Source organism: Anolis carolinensis, unplaced genomic scaffold, assembly GCF_035594765.1.
Source record: "Anolis carolinensis isolate JA03-04 unplaced genomic scaffold, rAnoCar3.1.pri scaffold_8, whole genome shotgun sequence".
NCBI classification, from domain to species: Eukaryota; Metazoa; Chordata; class Lepidosauria; order Squamata; family Dactyloidae; genus Anolis; species Anolis carolinensis.
This window is the reverse complement of record NW_026943819.1, coordinates 4,685,351-4,705,984: the sequence shown is the minus strand read 5'-3', so window position 1 is coordinate 4,705,984 and position 20,634 is coordinate 4,685,351. Positions and strand designations below refer to the sequence as shown.

The 20,634-nt window shown below is 42.3% G+C and overlaps 1 protein-coding gene across 1 annotated transcript; it reads left to right on the top strand.

Moving 5' to 3' along the window:
* The first annotated feature begins 3,970 nt into the window (after positions 1 to 3,970).
* tmem150a (transmembrane protein 150A) lies at positions 3,971 to 19,074 on the top strand. Its single transcript, XM_003228224.4, has 8 exons — positions 3,971 to 4,128; positions 7,759 to 8,001; positions 10,258 to 10,305; positions 10,401 to 10,487; positions 11,921 to 11,988; positions 13,048 to 13,175; positions 14,434 to 14,611; positions 16,214 to 19,074. The coding sequence occupies exons 2-8, from the start codon at positions 7,937 to 7,939 to the stop codon at positions 16,453 to 16,455; spliced, it is 816 nt and encodes a 271-aa protein (XP_003228272.1). The 5' UTR covers positions 3,971 to 4,128; positions 7,759 to 7,936; the 3' UTR covers positions 16,456 to 19,074.
* The last annotated feature ends 1,560 nt before the right edge of the window (positions 19,075 to 20,634 follow it).

The following is a 20,634-nucleotide window of genomic DNA, read 5'->3' as shown; positions in this document are numbered from 1 at the left end:
CTAGCGTTTCTTTTGATTGCATCGCTGCCCTGTGTGTGCATCTCCAGGAGTGTATTCCTTTGCTTCTTCGGAACTCCCTGCGAGGTGAAAAGTGCCAATGGGAAGCAAGTTGCCTCATTCCCCCTCCTAACTTGCCTTTGCTGCATTGCTTTAGAGTCACTTTTAGACGGAGAAATGGCCAAGGCATGGATATAAACCTGGGCGTTGATGATAGTGAAGAGCCCACAAGTGAACATCTGCTGAACTTCGCCTTCTAGGGTTTGTTGTGTGAGCTCTGGAAATCCCAAACCTGCCTCTTTCTAGATTGCAATGCAGACAACATGAAGGATTTGGGCTTTGATTAGGGTCTTTGGGAGGCTGGGGTTGTGTCCCCCTTATTCACAATATTTTCCTTTTTTTAAAGCACGGCACAGGATTGTAAATAAACCGATGCAACTTGCTGTTTGTTCCCTGCTGTTGCCGAAAGCAGCAGCCTCCTTTTGAGTTTATTCTTTGCCTTTTCTGTGACTTTTTATGGAGAGTTATAATCTTTCCAGCTCCTTAACATCTTGGTGTATATTCTAATTATAATGGCACTCATTAAAAGCATCCATTGAAATTACTAGCAGAAGTCCTTTCAGTTTTTTGTTTGTTTGTTTCTCTGTTTATTTATTTATGTATTTATTTACTACATTTATATCCCGCTTTTATCACCCTGAGGGGGACTCAGAGCGGCTTACAAATCAAATGAACATACAATATATTATTAGCATAGCACAATATAAGTATTACATTATTATATTGTATTATATCATTATATGGTAATTAGTAATATTACATTTAATATATAATATATAATTAATATTATTATATTGTATTACAGTAGAGTCTCACTTATCCAAGCCTCGCTTATCCAAGCCTCTGTATTGTCCAAGGCATTTTTGTAGTCAATGTTTTCAATATATTGTGATATTTTGGTGCTAAATTCGTAAATACAGTAATTACAACATAACATTACTGCGTATTGAACTACAGTAGAGTCTCACTTATCCAACATAAACGGGCCGGCAGAACGTTGGATAAGCAAATATGTTGGATAATAAGGAGAGATTAAGGAGAAGCCTATTAACATCAAATTAGGTTATGATTTTACAAATTAAGCACCAAAACAGCATGTTATACAACAAATTTGACAGAAAAAGTAGTTCAATACGCAGTAATGCTATGTAGTAATTACTGTATTTACAAATTTAGCACCAAAATATCACGATGTATTGAAAACATTGACTACAAAAATGTGTTAGATAATCCAGAACGTTGGACAAGTGAGTGTTGGATAAGTGAGACTCTACTGTACTTTTTCTGTCAAATTTGCTGTATAACATAATGTTTTGGTGCTTAATTTGTAAAATCATAACCTAATTTGATGTTTAATAGGCTTTTCCTTAATCCCTCCTTATTCACTTATCCAAGCTTCTGCCGGCTCATTTAGCTTGGATAAGTGAGACTCTACTGTATTAGTAGTATACTATTGTATTCCATTATAATTATTTCTGTTGGAAAAGTTCAGCATGTATTATAGGCTACATCTACACTATTTAAAAAGGCATTTCAAACTGCATGATATGGGTCTGCACTGACCATATAACACAGTTCAAACTTCTTTATTTGGCAGTGTCAATCCAGCTCTTATCAATGGGGGAAATGGATTAAAAGCATGATACCCAATGAGATTGTTAATTTCAGTAAGTCTTTAATGTATTGTTTACAGTGCATTTGTTGAGTGCATTGATCTTTCAACATCCTAAACTACCTTCCCATCAATTGCTTTAGGCTTTCGGTGCCAAAATACTCCCTGTGACATTTTATAATCTCCTAAATTGGAAGCTTGACGTTTTGAATGTTCAAAGTGGAGTTCCGGAGGCCTTTCTCCTCTTTTCTCTGTTTTTTTCCAGGAGCTCCTTAGAGGCCTTCCTGACAAGGAGCCGATTGTTCGTAGAGAGGTTCCGTCACACGCCGTGAGCTTCTCCTCCAGAAATCTTTCTCAAGTGCTGGAAACACACCCAGCCTCTGTATATTTCCCACTCTTCTCTCTTGCGCAAGTTCACATACTTTAATGTGCTTACATACGTAACCTGAGGGCCGTTCCATGTTCAAACATAACTTCAGTGTAACTCAGTGCCTTCTCATCGTCCATTGCCTGAGGACTGTGCATCTCTTTCCCGGCATCCCAAAACACTAATAATAAATACGGCTGAGAGAGTGGCACCTGGGTTTCCAGAGAGTGCCATGTAGGCAAAGTTGGTTTCAGGCTCAACGTTATTTAAAACACTAGACATAATAGTAGTAGTAATAATAATAATAATACCCAGTGCTCAACACAAAATGCATTTATTCCATAGACACCCAATGCACCCAAACTGAATATCATTTCATCTTCAGTCTGGGTGTATTGGGTATCTATGGAATGCAAGCTTTTGGTGTTGAGAGCTGGGTACCATCATCATCATCATCATCATCATCATCATTAATATCATCATTATTATTATGTCTATGAAACACATTAATTTTGTGTTGGAAGCTGCATACCATTATTATTATTATTATTATTATTATTACCACTACTGTTATGTCTATAAAACACATTCATTTTGTGTTGGAAGCTGCATATCATTATTATTATTACTACTACTATTATGATGTCTATGAAACATTCATTTTGTGTTGGAAGCTGCATATTATTATTATTATTACTAGTTCTACTATTATGTTTATGAAACACATTCATTTTGTGTTAGAAGCTGCATACCATTACTACTACTACTACTACTACTACTATGATGTCTATGAAACATTCATTTTGTGTTGGAAGCTGCATATCATAATTACTACTACTACTACTATGATGTCAATGAAATACTCATTTTGTGTTGGAAGCTGCAAACCATTATTATTATTATTATTATTATTATTACTACTACTACCACCACCACCACCATTATGATGTCTATGAAACACATTCATTTTGTGTTGGAAGCTGCATACCATTATTATTATTATTATTATTATTATTATTATTATTACTATTACTACTACAAGTACTACTATGTCTATGAAACACACTCATTTTGTGTTGGAAGCTACATATCATTATTACTACAAATCTACTACTATTATGTCTATGAAACATTCATTTTGTGTTGGAAGCTGCATACCATTATTATTATTACTACTACTACTACTACTATTATGTCTATGAAACACAATCATTTTGTGTTGGAAGCTGCATACCATTATTATTATTACTACTAATACTACTACTATTATGTCTATCAAACACATTCATTTTATGTTGGAAGCTGTATACAATTATTATTATTATTATTATTATTATTATTATTATTATTACTACTACTAGTACTGTACTACTATTATGTTTATGAAACACATTCATTTTGTGTTGGAAGCTGCATGCCATTATTATTATTATTATTATACTACAGTATTATGATATCTATGAAAACATTTATTTTGTGTTGGAAGCTGCATGCCATTATTATTATTATTATTATACTACAGTATTATGATGTCTATGAAAACATTCATTTTGTGTTGGAAGCTGCATACCATTATTATTATTATTACTACTACTATTACTACTACCATTATGATGTCTATGAAACACATTCATTTTGTATTGAAAGCTGCATACCATTATTATTATTATTATTATTACTGCTGCTGCTGCTGCTATTATGATGTCTATGAAACACATTTTGTGTTGACAGCTGGGCATTGATACTATTATTGTCAGGCTGTTGGGAATTGTGGGCGTTGCAGTCCCAAACACCTGCCTGTGCTCAAATAGAGAGAGACTGCAAAAGAGTGCAACTCCAGGAAGCCGGATCCGGTTGCAGGAGAGCTGCGGGACTACATTCCCCGTCGGCCCCCGCGCGCGGGCTTCCGGCGCAGGCCCCGCCCCCCGCGCCGAGGCTCCTTGCTGTCGTGGCCCCGCCCCCCTGGCGCCAAGGAGGAGGAAGAGCGGGCAGGGCGAGGCCGGCTTGGCCTGGCCCTTCTTCGCCGAGGAAAGAAGGAAAGAAGGGAGGAAAAGGAAGAGGAAAGAAGGAAGGAAGAAAGGAAAGAGGAACGGTAAGGCCCTTGAAGGAGGGAGGGAAGGAAGCAAGGAAGGAAGGAAAGAAAGAAGGCCCGGCATGGAATCCTATTGCTGGAAGGGGAACCCCAAAGGCCATCCAGTCTAACCCTATTCAGTCACGAAGGAAGGTGCCATCCAAGCCCTCCCAACAGAGGACCAGCCTGCCTCTGTTAGAAAACAAGGAGGCTCTACTTGACTCGCAAACAAAATATATCCCATTGGGTTGCTGTGAGCTTTTGGAAATGTATGAGCATATTCTAGTAGCATTCTCTCCTGACATTTCGCCTGCATCTGTGGCTGGCATCCCCAGGGCCCTTCCACACAGCCGTAGGACCCAGAATATCAAGGCAGAAAATCCCACAATATCAGTTTTTGGGACTGTATAACCGTGTTCCAGTAACAATAATATATAATAATTATGACATATTGTATATACACATAATATTCATAATATTATATTGTAACACGATATACAGTAGAGTCTCACTTATCCAACATAAACGGGCCGGCAGAATGTTGGATAAGCGAATATGTTGGATAATAAGGCGAGATTAAGAAAAAGCCTATCAAACATCAAAATAGGTTATGATTTTACAAATTAAGCACCAAAACATCATGTTATACAACAAATTTGACAGAAAACGTAGTTCAATATGCAGTAATGCTATGTAGTAATTACTGTATTTACGAATTTAGCACCAAAATATCACAATGCATTGAAAACATTGACTACAAAAATGCGTTGGATAATCCAGAATGCTGGATAAGTGAGACTCTACTGTAATAATAATACATCACACAGTCCTAAACACTTGGGAAGTGTTCAACTTGTGATTTTGTGATACGAAATTCAAAATATATCTCTCGTTTGCTGTGTTATGCTGACTTTGTGTCAATAATAATAATAATAATAATAATAATAATAATAATAATAAAAAAGAGGATTGGAAGAGACCCCTTGGGCCATTTAGTCCAACCTCCTCTGCCTTTGTGCACCAAAAGCACTTGCAAAGCACCCCTTAATAATTAATTATTAATTAAATATTAATTAAAATACCATTATAAACAAACAAAGCTTTGGAAGGCTTTTGGAAAGGAGCCACTGCCACCGCGGGGGCCAAATAAAAGGCTTCAATGGGCCGCATGTGACCCCCGGGCCTTAGTTTGGGGACCCCTGCTCTATAGTATAGATAGGCAGACTTATCCCCTTCGGTGGCTCAGTGTGTTAAAGCGCTGAGCTGCTGAACTTGCAGACCGAAAGGTCCCAGGTTCAAATTCGGGGAGCGGACTGAGCGCCCGCTGTTAGCTCCAGCTCCTGCCAACCTAGCAGTTCGAAAACATGCCAGTGTGAGTAGATCAATAGGTACCACTCTGGCGGGAAGGTAACGGCGCTCCATGCAGTCATGCCGGCCACGTGACCTTGGAGGTGTCTACGGACAACGCCGGCTCTTCGGCTTAGAAATGGAGATGAGCACCAACCCCCAGAGTCGGACATGACTGGACTTAACGTCAGTGGAAACCTTTACTTTTACTATCCCCTTCAGAGATAAGAAGCCCCACCACAGACCCAAGTCGGACCAAACGGCTCCAAGGCTCTGGTGTTTGCTCTGGCGGATTGGCCGCATTCCAGCAAAACTGGTTTTTGGAAGCTGGTTTTTGGGGACGATGCGCTTTGTGATGCCCGGGAGCGTCGATCTCCTGGGAAACACATTGGGCTCTCCTTCTACAAGGAGTCTTCGTGCGGGACACGAACCGAATTGGACAATCTTTTGGGGCCTGGAGGCTGGTTTTGTTTATCGGGTGGTGCCTAGCCTGCTTTTCTGCTCACAAGAAGGCTTCAGAAGGGAAAAGGCCTTGCGATCACAGTTGCTGGCCATCCTGTCACCTTCGAGGGAAACAAGGGTCCGTTGTTGACAAAGGGCAAGCTTGGAGAAGAGGTATTTTGGTCATACATTTTATTTCATTTCCACACTTTTATACCATAAGACCGGAGGAGGGGAGCCAAGGAAAGTACAGTAGAGTCTCACTTATCCAACCTCCACTTATCCAACGAACTGTATTATCCAACGCAGTCGGCCTTTTAGTAATCAATGTTTTTGTAGTCAATGTTTTCAACACATTGCGATATTTTGGTGCTAAATTCATAAATACAGTAATTACTACATTACGTTACCGCGTATTGAACTACTTTTTCTGTCAAATTTATTGTATAACATGATGTTTTGGTGCTTAATTTGTAAAATCATAACCTAATTTGATGTTTAATAGGCTTTTCCTTAATCCCTCCTTATTATCCAAGATATTCACTTATCCACGGTTCTGCCGACCCGTTTATGTTGGATATGCGAGACTCTACTGCAGGGGTCCCCAAACGTTTGAAGCAGAGGGCCGGTCCACAATTCTTCAGACTGTTGAGGGGCCGAATTATCATTTGAAAAAAACCAAAACAAATTCCTATGCATACTGCACATGTCTTATTTGTAGTGCAACAACAACAACAATGAAAAAACAATACAATATTTAAAAATGAAAACAATTTTAACCAACATAAACCTATCAGGATTTCAATGGAAAGTGTGGGCCTGCTACTGGCCAATGAGATAGTCAAGTTAATTAGTATTGTTGTTGTTGTGTGCCTTCAAGTCATTTCAGACTTTGACTGAGCCTAAGTCTAAAATTAATTATTTATTTACTGCATTTATTTACTGCATTTATATCCCGCCCTTCTCACCCCAAAGGGGACTCAGAGCAGCTGTATGTACATACAATATATTATATTATTAGCATAGCATTATATATTACTATACTGAACTATACCACTATACTATTATATAATATGTAATATATAACATATAATTAATATTATTATATGGTATTACTATTAGTATTATATTGTATACCATAATATTATTATCAATATTATATGTATATACAATATATTTCATTATTAAAACTGATATAAAAATATTATATTATAAAACTGAGGGCGGGGGCCAGGTAAATGACCTTGGAGGGCCGCATCCGGCCCCCGGGCCTTAGTTTGGGGACCCCTGCTCTACTGTATAAAGAACTTTGTTTGTGTTGTGAAAACTTTGTTTTGTAAACAGTTCAACCATACTATTTTACTGCAAAGAAGCCTCTTAAGGAAGAGATAACATTGGTCCGTGTGTGTATTTTTTAATTTTTTATTTTTGGAAAATTTGACTTGTTGTGGAAACAAGGATTAGTACTAAAGCTTCAGTGGAGACCCTTTTCCCCCATGATAATAACTCTTCCAGGAATGGATTTCCTTTCTTACTGAAGGGTAGATTTCTCTCACTCTCTGTTGTCTCAGCCCTGTTCTTGACTGTGAGTTGTTTGTAAGTCGGATGTTTATAACTCTGGGATGACCTGCGAACAACTAAATAGTTTTAGGGGAGACGGTAAAAGTGACTTCTCCTTGCAGAGAGGAAGCAAAATGCCTTTGAGTGGCATAGATCTAGGAAACATAGGCAAAAACAAGGCAGCAGGCCAGTTCCTCAGGATTTTTTCTGTCTCCGCATAGAGGTCTACGTATACAAGTCATGGTCTACCTATACAAGTCACGGAGCAACTGACCCTTTTTGTTTGTGCCTCTTCTCTTGCAGGAGCTGCTGTCGGATGGTTCCCTGGGGAGGAGGCTTTGCGTCGTAGCCACACCCCCTTTCCTCCCCTCCCTTCCTCCCCCCCTCCTCCCCTCTCCTCCCCCTCCCTTCCCCTTCCCACCCCCTCCCACTCTCAGTCTCCCCTCCCCACACGGTGGACGCTGTGGACCTCCACTCACTAATGACAGCGTGGATCGTCCTCCCCATTAGCCTCTCTGCCTTCTCAATCACAGGGATATGGATCGTGTAAGAGACCCTTTGCCTTCCTATTGGGATTTGGGAGGAAGGAAGGGAGGGAGGGTGGGCATGGAAGTAGCAGGAGTCTGAAGCATTGATGTAGACCAGGGATTCCTAAAGTGGGCGCTACCGCCCCCTGGTGGACGCTGCAGCAATCCAGGGAGGCGGTGATGGCACCTACTAGGATATGGCGGCAGGGCCAGGGGAGGGGAGAGGCCTCTTCCCAAGTGCCAGAGACAGGGCTGAGCATCTGAGGTGCCTGTTAGGACACACAGGGGGTGGAGCTAGAGGAGTGGGCGTGGCTTGTTCCCAAGTGCCCAAGACAGGGCTGAGCATCTTCCTCTCCTGAGGCTCTTGTTGGGACACAGAGAGCGGAGCTAGGGAACGAGGCGGTGCCTCCTTCCAAGAGCCCGAGACAGGGCTGAGCATCTATACCTCTCCTGAGGCTCTTGTTGGGACACAGAGGCCGAAGCTAGGGAACGAGGCGGGGCCTCCTTCCAAGAGCCTGAGACAGGGCTGAGCCTCTATACCTCTCCTGAGAGGCCTTTTAGGACTAAAGGGCGGGGCTAGGGGTGGGGGCGGGGCCTCCTTCCAAGAGCCCGAGACAGGGCTGAGTCTCTATACTTCTCCTGAGAGGCCTTTTAGGACTAAAGGGCGGGGCTAGGGGTGGGGGCGGGGCCTCCTTCCAAGAGCCTGAGACAGGGCTGAGCCTCTATACCTCTCCTGAGAGGCCTTTTAGGACTAAAGGGCGGGGCTAGGGGTGGGGGCGGGGCCTCCTTCCAAGAGCCGAGACAGGTCTGAGCCTCTATACCTCTCCTGAGAGGCCTTTTAGGACTAAAGGGCGGGGCTAGAGGTGGGGGCACGGCCTCCTTCCAAGAGCCTGAGACAGGGCTGAGCCTCTATACCTCTCTTGAGAGGCCTTTTAGGACTAAAGGGCGGGGCTAGGGGTGGGGGCGGGGCCTCCTTCCAAGAGCCCGAGACAGGTCTGAGCCTCTATACCTCTCCTGAGAGGCCTTTTAGGACTAAAGGGCGGGGCTAGAGGTGGGGGCACGGCCTCCTTCCAAGAGCATGAGACAGGGCTGAGCCTCTATACCTCTCCTGAGAGGCCTTTTAGGACTAAAGGGCGGGGCTGGGGTGGGGGCGGGGCCTCCTTCCAAGAGCCTGAGACATGGCTGAGCCTCTATACCTCTCCTGAGAGGCCTTTTAGGACTAAAGGGCGGGGCTAGGGGTGGGGGCGGGGCCTCCTTCCAAGAGCCGAGACAGGTCTGGGCCTCTATACCTCTCTTGAGAGGCCTTTAGGACTAAAGGGCGGGGCTAGGGGTGGGGGCGGGGCCTCTTCGCAAGAGTGTGAGACAGGGCTGAGCCTGTGTATACCTCCCCTGAGGCGCTAGTTAGAACACGGGGGCGGGTTATAGAGGTTCAGCCCCATCAGGCACTTGGGAAGAGGCCCCGCCCCCTCCTCTAGCCCCACCCCCTGTGTCCTGGTAGGCGCCGCAGGACAGGGATAGAAGCTCAGCCCTGACTCAGAGCTTGTAACTCCGCCCATCCCAGTCCTGGCTGCTCATTTGTGGCCCCAGCCCTGCATCTTGGACTAGGAGAGAGGCTCAGCCCCGCCCTCTTGAGCAGGAGCCACGCCCACTCCTCCAAGCCACGCCCACCTTTCCAGGGGACGCTGAGTAATATTTTTTCTGGAAAGGGGGCAGCAGGAGAAATAAGTTTGGGAACCAGAGTTTACAGGGTGGATTTACAGACCCATCTTGTATTAATTCACCATACAGGCACATTCCTTATTAACGTTCAGTTATAGATAGGATGTAGCTTCTCTGTGTTGAGTACACAAGGTGTCATTCTTAATCAATTGTCCATAGTGTTTAGGTATAGTTGTACTCACTGCAGTCTGTAAGTCATATTTCTCTACTGAAGTCCAAAGGGCAACATGCATCCACCTCCACTGAGGTGTAAAGCAAACACATCCGCCTCCAATGAGGTGGTAAGCAGACTGAATACAAAATGGAGTCCTGAGTCTGAACATGCTCAGTACGATCACATGTTTATAACCCCTCCCACACCAAAGCGGTACAGTTAAACTGGCAAATCAACATACACATAGAATACAGGTTAGCAAATATATATATTAACAAACAAATAGTGATAGGCTTGGGAGGATGGTTATTTCTAACAGTTCAGAGATGTCTGGGCTGGTTGGTTTGTTCTGGAGTCCGTAGCCTTGTTGTTTTCAGTATGTGCCACTCGTCCCATTTGCAGGTATGCCATGGCGGTGATGAACCACCACGTCTGCCCCGTTGAGAACTGGTGAGCGAGTCCTTCGCACAGAATAGAGTCCTTTTGGGCCGAGCCTGGGCATTTCTCCTCTCCCGCTTCCTGCTGATCTCTCCCATCTGTTGCAGGTCCTACAATGAGTCCTGTGCCGGTGACCCTGCCAAACATGGCTACCCCAAAAGCTGCTGCACCCTGGAAGACGTCCCTTTGATCAGGTGAAGGAACATTGTATTTGCGATGATGATGATGATGATGATGATGATGATGATGATGATGATAATAATAATATCTGCTGGGGTCTGGATCCTAGATACTTGGGGCGTGTGATCCAATTCAACAGCCAGCAGAGTGTCTGCTGTGGACTCATCTTGTTGTGTTTCAAATATTAATAATAATAATATCAATAATAATATCTCCTGGAGTCTGGATCAGAGTTGTGGGGCTGATCCCCCATTTCCTCCACCTTTTCACTCTGCTCAGGCCTGAGCAATAATAATAATAATAATAATAATAATAATAATAATAATAATAATAATAATAATAATAATAATAATATCTGCTGCGGTCTGGATCTGTATTGGGTTGGGGGGGGGGCATTCCCCCATTTCCTCCACCTTTTCACTCTGCTCAGACCTGAGCAGCAGTAATAATAATAATAATAATAATAATAATAATAATAGTCCTAGCCACTTGGGAAGTGTCCAACATGTGATTCAGTACAACAGACAGCAGAGTGTCTGCTGTGGACTCATCTTGTTGTGTTTCTATTATTAATATTATTATTATTATTATTATTAAACAGTCCTAAACACCTGGAAAGTGTTCAACTTGTGATTTTGTGATACGAAATCCAGCATATATATCTCGTTTGCTGTGTCGTACTATGACTTTGTGTCAATAATAATAATAATAATAATAATAATAATAATAATAATAATAAGTGTCTAGTAATAATAAGTGTCCCAAGTGTCTAGGACTATTATTATTATTATTATTATTATTATTATTATTATTATTATTATTAGTATTATTAAACAGTCCTAAACACCTGGAAAGTGTTCAACTTGTGATTTTGTGATACGAAATCCAGCATATATATCTCGTTTGCTGTGTCGTACTATGACTTTGTGTCAATAATAATAATAATAATAATAATAATAATAATAATAATAATAGTCCTAGACACTTGAGAAGTGTCTGACGTGTGATTCAATACAACAGCCAGCAGAATGTCTGCTGTGGACTTGTTGTGTTTCTATTATTATTATTATTATTATTATTATTATTATTATTATTATTATTATTATTACAGTCCTAGACACTTGGGAAGTGTTCGACTTTTGATTTTGTGATACGAAATCCAGCATATCTATCTTATTTGCTGTGTCATAAAATAAAATAATAATAATATCTTTATTTATAACCCACTATCTCCCTCACGGGACCCAAAGGGGCTTGCAATATATTAAAATCATGTAAACAACAAATACATTGTCTCCAGTGTATTGTCTCCAAATACATTGACAATAAGTATAAAACATTATAAATAAACAGTTTAAAACAATAATATACATTATTGTATATTATTGTACTAGCCTTTGGGCTTTTCTTGCTTGTTTACCAGAACTTCTCCCTCTTTCCTTTGCAGCAAGTGCGGCACCTACCCTCCCGAAAGCTGCCTTTTCAGCCTTATTGGGAACATTGGAGCATTCATGGGTAAGTCGGGCTTCCCTGCCGCCCCAAATGGAGAGCATCGTCCCGTGGCCTCCCTCCTTCCCGATCCCAATCCGGATCCGGCCAAACCGGTTTCATGCTTGCCCTTCCTCAGGCATCATCCGCCCAAGACCCAAGAGAGTCATTAGTCCTCCAGTGTGTTTGTTTCCCAGGCCTTCAAGGGGAGGGAAGAGGAAACCCACTGCGGGAAAGGGATATCCTCCCACCAAAGCACATTTCAAGTCGGCCGGTCAAAAGTTGAAGGACAGTTAATATGTTCTTTTTGGAGATCTTGTTGCTACAGATTTGGGCCTGGGTCTGCACATTTAGGATCTGCTGTGGGTTTGGACCCAACAAAACACCTCCAGGATTCCCAAGAATTGCCCTGGAGCAGTGGTTCTCGGCCTGGAGTCCCCAGATGTTTTTGGCCTACAAAATTAGTTTAAAATATGCACTCAGAGGAAAAAAAAAACATATTTTGTTTACTCATAAAGTAAAGGTTTCCCCTGACATTAAGTCCAGTCATGTCTGACTCTGGGGGTTGGTGCTCATCTTCATTTCTAAGCCGAAGAGCCGGCGTTGTCCGTAGACACCTCCAAGGTCATGTGGCCGGCATGACTGTATGGAGCGCTGTTACCTTCCTATGTGCATCCACCTCCACTGAGGTCTTAAGTGAACGGATCACATTGAAGTCCAAACCGCAACTGAACACAAAATGGAGTCTTGAGTCTGAACATGCTCAGTACAATTACATGTCTATAACCCCTTCCATACCAAAGAGGTCCGTCAAACTGGCAAATCAAGATACACATAGAATACAGGTTAGCAAATATATACATTAACAAATATATAGTGAAGGCTTGGAAGGTTGCTATCGCCAATACCTTTAATGACATGAATTTCAATAAAAATAGTTCCAAAGTACATGCAGTTCTCAAGTTATGAACAAGATAGGTTCTATAGGTTTGTTCTTAAGTTGAATTTGTTTGTACCTTTTTCTCTCCTCCTCCGCTGACCCTCTTCTCTCCGCCTCTCCTGTGCCGCTCTCCTCCTCTTCCACAGTGGTCATGATCTGCTTCCTGCGCTATGGACAGCTGGTCGAGCAGAGCCACAGCTCCTGGGTGAACACCACGGCCCTCATCACGGGCTGCACCAACGCTGCCGGCCTGGTCATGGTGGGCAACTTCCAGGTGGGCTAAACGTAGGGCAGTGGGGGGTGAAGAGGGGAAGGGAGGCCTGCCTCAGGAGAAATTCACCTTGATATATAGGAATTATAGTTCACCTAAATCCAGAGAGCATTGTGAACACAAACAGACCTCACAACCTCTGAGGATGCCTGCCATAGATGTGGGTGAAATGTCAGGAGAGAATGCTTCTGGAACATGGCCATACCGCCCGGAGCAACCCATTGATCTTAATGTTAACACTTTTTTTAAAAAAAAAAACCTGTGATTGTAATGTGTGAAGAATGCTTAATTACAACAGAGGCTCTTTCAGGCAAGTGGGAATCTAATTATTACTGCCACCAAGTTGTAAAGGATCTTAATTAATGCCTGCCACCAATCAGTAAAGGGCTAATTATTATGACTGCCACCAATGTGGAAAGATGCAACCACCGAACGACTCAGAGAGGAGACCTTTTACTTCTTTCTTCTTTTCATTCACTTTAGATGGTAGCGTACTTGGTACAGAATATATATAACCGAGGCTTCGATGTTGGAAAAACAAGAACAGGTTTATTCAGGCACAGAGCTTAGTGGTTACAGTATTGTTTCTCACGTAGAGGTATTCTGAATAACAGTTACAATACTTGAATAAGATGAATCAACTCTCTAAAATATTACTTCTGTTATTTAAGGTAGTTAAACCCAATTCCTCAGCCACTTTTATACCACAGTCACCCCTGTGATAAGCTATCACAGACTCTCTGTTCCCTACCAGGACACAGATTATGCCAAATAATTCACCAAACTTATTTTAAACTGACTCAAAATGACCAATTGAGTCTCCCTTGATCCCCTCAACCAGGATCAATCTTCCCTGTGCCTCATCAGAGCACAGACCGACCCTCTTTTTTTAAAAAAACTGCACTTCTTCAGCAAAACGGCAGTTGGCTCCACCCACTTCTCCATGGCAACCAGCCTCTGAGTGCTGAGAAACACAAACCCACAATTAAACATAACATATGTATACCAAAAATTCGTACTTCATTACATAATGTTTTAATGCTTTATACTCCTGGTCATTCGCCTGAACATGAGGAAGAACTGTTCAACAGTGGAACTCTTTGCCTCAGAGTCTGGTGGAAACTCCTTCCTTGGACGCTTTTAATCAGAGGCTGGATGGCCATCTGTCAGGAGTGCTTTGATCATGCTTTTCCTGCATGGCAGAAAGAAGTGGATTGGACTGGATGGTCTTCCAACGGTGACTCTCTGCTTCTGCTTCCAGGTGGACTATGCCAAATCTCTTCACTACATCGGGGCCGGGGTTGCCTTCCCGGCCGGGCTGCTCTTTGTCTGCCTCCAGTGCGTCCTCTCCTACCACACCGCCGCCTCCGCCCTGGACTTCTGGATGGCACACCTCCGTGTCTTCCTCACCACCGTGGCCTTAATCTCCCTCGTCCTCAGTATCCTTCTTTATGTTCAACAGCATGGGAGAAGAGACCCATGTCTGGACTAGATCCATCATCTCAAAAGCCAACGTGTTTCTAGGTTGCATCAATAGAATTACTGTATATACTCAAGTATAAGCCTAGTTTTTCAGCCCTTTTTTAGAACTGAAAAAAAACCTCCTCAGCTTATGCTCGGGTGAGGGTCCTGGTGGGCTTATATTCAGGTCGGCTTATACTCAAGTATATATGGTATATTTATTATTTTTCTCTATTATTATTGCTATTGTTACATTTATTATTTTACTCTATTAATTATTATTACATTTATTTTAATCTATAAAATATTAAAAGTCCTAGACTTTTATAGATTTTAATGTATAAAATCTATAAAAGTCTAGGATTGTGTGATGTATTTTCGGATGATGATGATTATTATTATTATTATTATATGACACAGCAAACAAGATAGGTATGCTGGATTTTGTTTCACAAAATCACAAGACGAACACTTCCCAAGTGTCTAGAACTGTGATGGATTTTCGGATGACGCGTGCAGATCCCAATAAGGTGGCCTTTTGCAGTTGGCAGATCGTAATTTTGTCCATGTCTATTGTTTCCAAATCCCGGCTGAGATCTTTTGGCACGGCACCCAGTGTGCCCATCACCATCGGGACCACCTGCACTGGTTTCTGCCAGAGTCTTTGAAATTCAATCTTGAGGTCCTGATAGTGGCTGAGTTTTTCCTGTTGTTTTTCATCAAAACAACACCTGGGATGGCAACATCAATGATCCAGACCTTTTTCTTTTCCACAACTGTGATGTCTGGTGTGTTGTGTTACAGAACTTTGTCAGTCTGGATTTAGAAGTCCCACAATATCTTTGTGTGCTCATTTTCCAATACTTTTGCAGGTTTGTGATCCCACCAGTTCTTTATTGCTGGGAGGTGGTACTTGAGGCATAAGTTCCAATGGATCATTTGGGCCACATAGTTGTGCCTCTGTTTGTAGTCTGTCTGTGCGATTTTCTTACAGCAGCTGAGGATATGATCCATGGTTTCGTCGGTTTCCTTGCACAGTCTGCATTTTGGGTCATCTGCTGATTTTTCGATCTTGGCCTTAATTGCCTTTGTCCTGATGGCTTGCTCCTGGGCTGCAAGGATCAGGCCTTCTGTCTCCTTCAGGTTCCCATTCGTGAGCCAGAGCCAGGTCTTCTCCTGATCAGCTTTTCCGTTAATTTTGTCAAGGAACTTCCCATACAATGTTGTTTGTGCCAGCTGTTAACTCTAGTTTGTAGTGCGGTTTTCTTGTACTGGCACCTATGGGGGGATGATGATGATGATGATGATTATTATTATTAGGAAGCTGGATGGCCATCTGCCTGGAGGGCTTCAATTGTTTTCCTGCCTGGAAAGAAAGGCGTTGGACTGGATGGCCTTTGGGGATCCCTTCCATTTCTAGGATTCTATAGTTCTAGAGTTATGATGATGATGGTGATGATGTAGAGGCCAGTTGGCCATCTGTCGGGAAGGGTTGGATGGGCTCTCGGTGGTCCTATTGAGGGTTCTTTTCCTTGACGTGGTCTTCCTCCTCCTCTTCCTCCTCCTCCTCCTCCTCCCAGGCGGCATCTTCTTCATCCACGAGAGCTTTGTCTTGCAGCACCTGGCGGCCATCTGCGAGTGGGTCTTCGTCATCGACATCCTGGTCTTCTACGGCACCTTCACCTACGAGTTCGGCTCCGTCTCCACCGAGACCCTGGTGGCCGCCCTGCAGCAGGCCCACGGCCGCGGGTGCAAATCCCCCGGCAGCAGCAGCACCTCCACGCACCTCAACTGCAACCCCGAGAGCATCGCCATGATCTGAGCGGGGACAAGACGGACATCTGGACGGAGGGAGTTTCCCCCAATGGGGGAAGAGAGAAGCACCTTTGCCCCCCCTCCCTCCCTCTTTCCTCCCCTGCTTTTAATTTTGTACCAAAAGGGTTCTGCCCTGGTCTTCGTCCTCCTTTCGAGGCCGTTGGACCCTCTTGTCCATGAGTGGACGCTTGCCACGCGGTGCGCAGCCTTGCCCTCTGAGGTACGGTTTCGGCACCACGGAAGTGCAGGGCCCAGTGCGCCAGTGCCAAAGGGAGCCTCTCCCCTTCCCAATGCTCCCCATGGGATACAGGATGCGGGACGGGTGTCCCCTCAAGGGGAAGGGTGGCCTCTCACTGCCGGGCCCCACCTTGGCCCCTTTCTCAGAGCCAGCCAGCAGAACATCAGCAAACAAAGGGGCATCCCAATACATATATATATATATATATATATATCTCATATTTCTTCGATTCTAAGATCCCACCTGCACAGCATTATAATGCGGTTTAGCTGCACTGAACTGCATTATAGGAGTCCACACTGCCATACAATGCAGTTCCGCTGCATATGAGTCCGCACTGCCATACAGTGCAGTTCAATTGCGTTATATGAGTCTGCACTGCCATACAATGCAGTTCAGCACAGTTCACTTGCATTATATGACTCTACAGTGCAGTTCACTTGCATTAAGAGTCTGCACTGCCATATAATGCAGTTCAATTGCATTATATGACTACAGTACAGTTAACTTGCATTATGAGTCTACACTGCCACATAGTGCAGTAAAGCTGCATTGAGTCTACAATGCAGTTCAGCTGCATGAAGCTACATTGCCATACGATGCAGTTCACTTGCATTAGATGAGTCAACATTGCCATATAATGCAGTTCAATTGCAGTATATGACTCTACAGTGCAGCTCACTTGCATTAAGAGTCTACACTGCCATATAATGCAGTTCAATTGCATTATACGACTCTACAGTGCAGCTCACTTGCATTATGAGTCTACACTGCCACATAGTGCAGTAAAGTTGCGTTGAGTCTACAATGCAATTCAGCTGCATGAAGCCACATTGCCATACGATGCAGTTCAATTGCATTATGAGTCTACATTGCAGTTGCAATGCATTAGATGAGTCTACAATGCCATATAGTGCAGTTCAGTTGCATTATATGAATCTACAATGCAGTTCACTTGCATTATATGAGTCTATAGTGCCGTATAATACAGTTCAATTGCATTATATGAATCTACAATGCAGTTCACTTGCATTCTATGAGGCTGCACTACCATTCAGTGCAGTTCAGCTGCATTATATGAGTTTACATTGCCATATAATGCAGTTCAATTGCATTATATGAATCTACAGTGCAGTTCACTTGCATTATGAGTCTACAATGCCATATAATGCAGTTTAATTGCATTATATGAATCTACAATGCAGTTCACTTGCATTATATGAGGCTGCACTACCATTCGGTGCAGTTCAGCTTCATTATGAGTCTACACTCATATAATGCATTCAGTGCAGTTCAATTGCATATGAATCTACAATGCAGTTCACTTGCATTACGAGTCTACACTGCCACATAATGCAGTTCAGCTGCACGATGAGTCTACACTGCCATACAGTGCAGTTCAATTGGGTTATATGAATCTACAATGCAGTTCAATTGTATTATATGAGGCTGCACTACCATTCAATGCAGTTTAGCTGCATTATAAGTCTACACTGCCATACAGTGCGGTTCAGTGTAGTTGAATTGTGTTACATGAATCTACAACTGCAGTTCAAAATGTGCCGTTTGCAAAGCGCAGAAAATTGCGATCCTTGGATGCATCCTATTTTTAGATGTGGTTCTGTGGGAAAGAGTACATCTTAGTATCGAAGTAATATGGCAAGATATACAGTTTGTCCCGAAAAAATGTATGCACACTTTAAATGCTTGTAACTCGATTGATGTTTTATCCCCAGGTTAAACCCATTGGAATTAATTATGGAAACCAGGCTAAGCTTTGAACAAAGGAAATTCAGTTTAAGTGTGAAGTGCAGACAGGTTAGTAAAGTTTCAAAGCTCAACCAGTGCGATGTGTTGCCATGGCTCAAATGAACCCAATGGAACTGTTCACAATGGCTCACTTTCCAGCCAAGCTTATGTGGAGTTTTCACTCCCAGGAGCATTTTGAAATGAGTATCCTTTGTTCAAAGCTTAGTATGACTTCCATTATTAATTCCAAAGGGAAAAAAGAAACATCAATTGAGCGGTCAGCTTTTAAAGTGTGTATACATTTTTTTGGGACAGCCTATATGTATATATAACAATTGGGCCTGACTTTTAGCCAAGCAAAACCAGGGTGCTTCCAGATACAGAGATGCCCCAGAGTGGACTTCCGTGGGGCTATTGTTATGCCCTCCACCTCCTTGTATCTGACACGTGACACCGCCACCTTCTTAATACGCCGACGTCCCACAAACAAGGCAGGTCTCCGGTTTGGGTGCCGAGGAGGAAAGAGCACCTCTTGTCCTCGGTCTGGATGGTTTGGGTGAGATGTTTTAGTATTTTTTAGAAACTTTTTTATATATCTCTCGCTATATATAAAATGTGTATAAAAAGAGTTGTATTGGAGCAGGAGTGCCTTGGTGTGTCTTTCTTTGGGGGGGCTCCCATTAGTTTGGACTGCATTCCTTAGCTTGGGGGGTTAATGGGAATTGTAGTCCAGCTCTAGAGGGTTGTGCTTTCCAATGTTAGATTTGATGGCTTTGGGGCTTTTCCCTGCCTTAAGCTGCAGCTTTGAGTCTCCTTGAGAGAGAGAGAAAGCAGAATAGTAGTAGTAGTAGTAGTAACAACAATAATAAATATTCTCAAGTATTTCCATGATTTTGGGGTTCTTCCTTGATTAAACTGCCCAAGATGGAGCATTGAGTCTCCTTGAAAGAGAGAAAGCGGAATACAAATACTACTACTAATACTACTACTAATAATAATATCTATTCTCTATGATTTCCATGTTAGATTTGGTGGTTTCGGGGTTCTTCCTTGCCTTAAACTGCCCAAGCTGGAGCATTGAGTCTCCTTGAAAGAAAGAAAGCTGAATACTACTACTACTACTACTACTACTACTACTAATAATAATAATAATATCTGTTCTCTATTATTTCCATGTTAGATTTGGTAGTTTGGGGGTTCTTCCTTGCCTTAAACTGTCCAAGATGAAGCTTCGAGTCTCCTTGAAAGAGAGAAAGCGGAATACAAATACTACTACTACTACTACTAATAATAATAATAATAATATCTATTCTCAAGTATTTCCATGATAGATTTGGTGGTTTCGGGGTTCTTCCTTGCCTTAAACTGCCCAAGATGGGGCTTTGAGTCTCCTTGAGAAAGTGGAATACAAATTATAATAATAATTAATAATAATAATAATAATAATAATATATGTTCTCTGTTATTTCCATGTTAGATTTGGTAGTTTGGGGGTTCTTCTCTTCCTTGCCTTAAAGTGCCCAAGATGGAACTTTTGAGTCCCTTTGAGAGAGAGAAATCGGGATAAAAATAATAATAGGAATAATAGTTATTAGTATCTGTTCTCTATTATTTTCATGTTAGATTTGGTGGGGCTTCCTTGCCCTGAGCTGCTCAAGATGGAGCTTTGAGTCTCCTTGAGAGAGAGAAAGATAAATACAAATACTATTATTATTACTACTACTACTACTACTGCTATCCTCAATAATTTCCACGTTAGTTTTGGGAGTTCCTTGTTGCCTTAAGCTGCCCAAGATGGAGCTTTTGAGTCTCAAGAGAGAAACTGGGATTCAAATACCGGTACTATAAATACTACTACTAGTAGTACCACTATTACTAGTATCTGTTCTCAATTATTTCCAGGTTAGGTTTGTGAGTTCCTTGTTGCCTTAAGCTGCCCAAGATGGAGCTTTTGAGCCTTGAGAGAGAGAAACTAGGATTCAAATACCGGTACTATAAATACTACTACTACTATTACTACTATCTGCTCTCAGTTATTTCCAGGTTAGGTTTGTGAGTTCCTTGTTGCCTTAAGCTGCCCAAGATGGAACATTTGAGCCTCGAAAGAGAAACTGGGATATAAATATCAGTACTATAAATACTATTATTATTATTATTATTATTATTATTATTATTATTATTATTATTATTATTATTATT

Coding starts and splice junctions, on each gene's coding strand:
- tmem150a (XM_003228224.4), top strand. CDS start 7,937: ATGACAGCGTGGATCGTCCTCCCCATTAGCCTCTCTGCCTTCTCAATC. Junction 8,002..10,257: donor ATCACAGGGATATGGATCGT/GTAAGAGACCCT, acceptor TCCCATTTGCAG/GTATGCCATGGCGGTGATGA. Junction 14,612..16,213: donor CTTAATCTCCCTCGTCCTCA/GTATCCTTCTTT, acceptor TCCTCCTCCCAG/GCGGCATCTTCTTCATCCAC.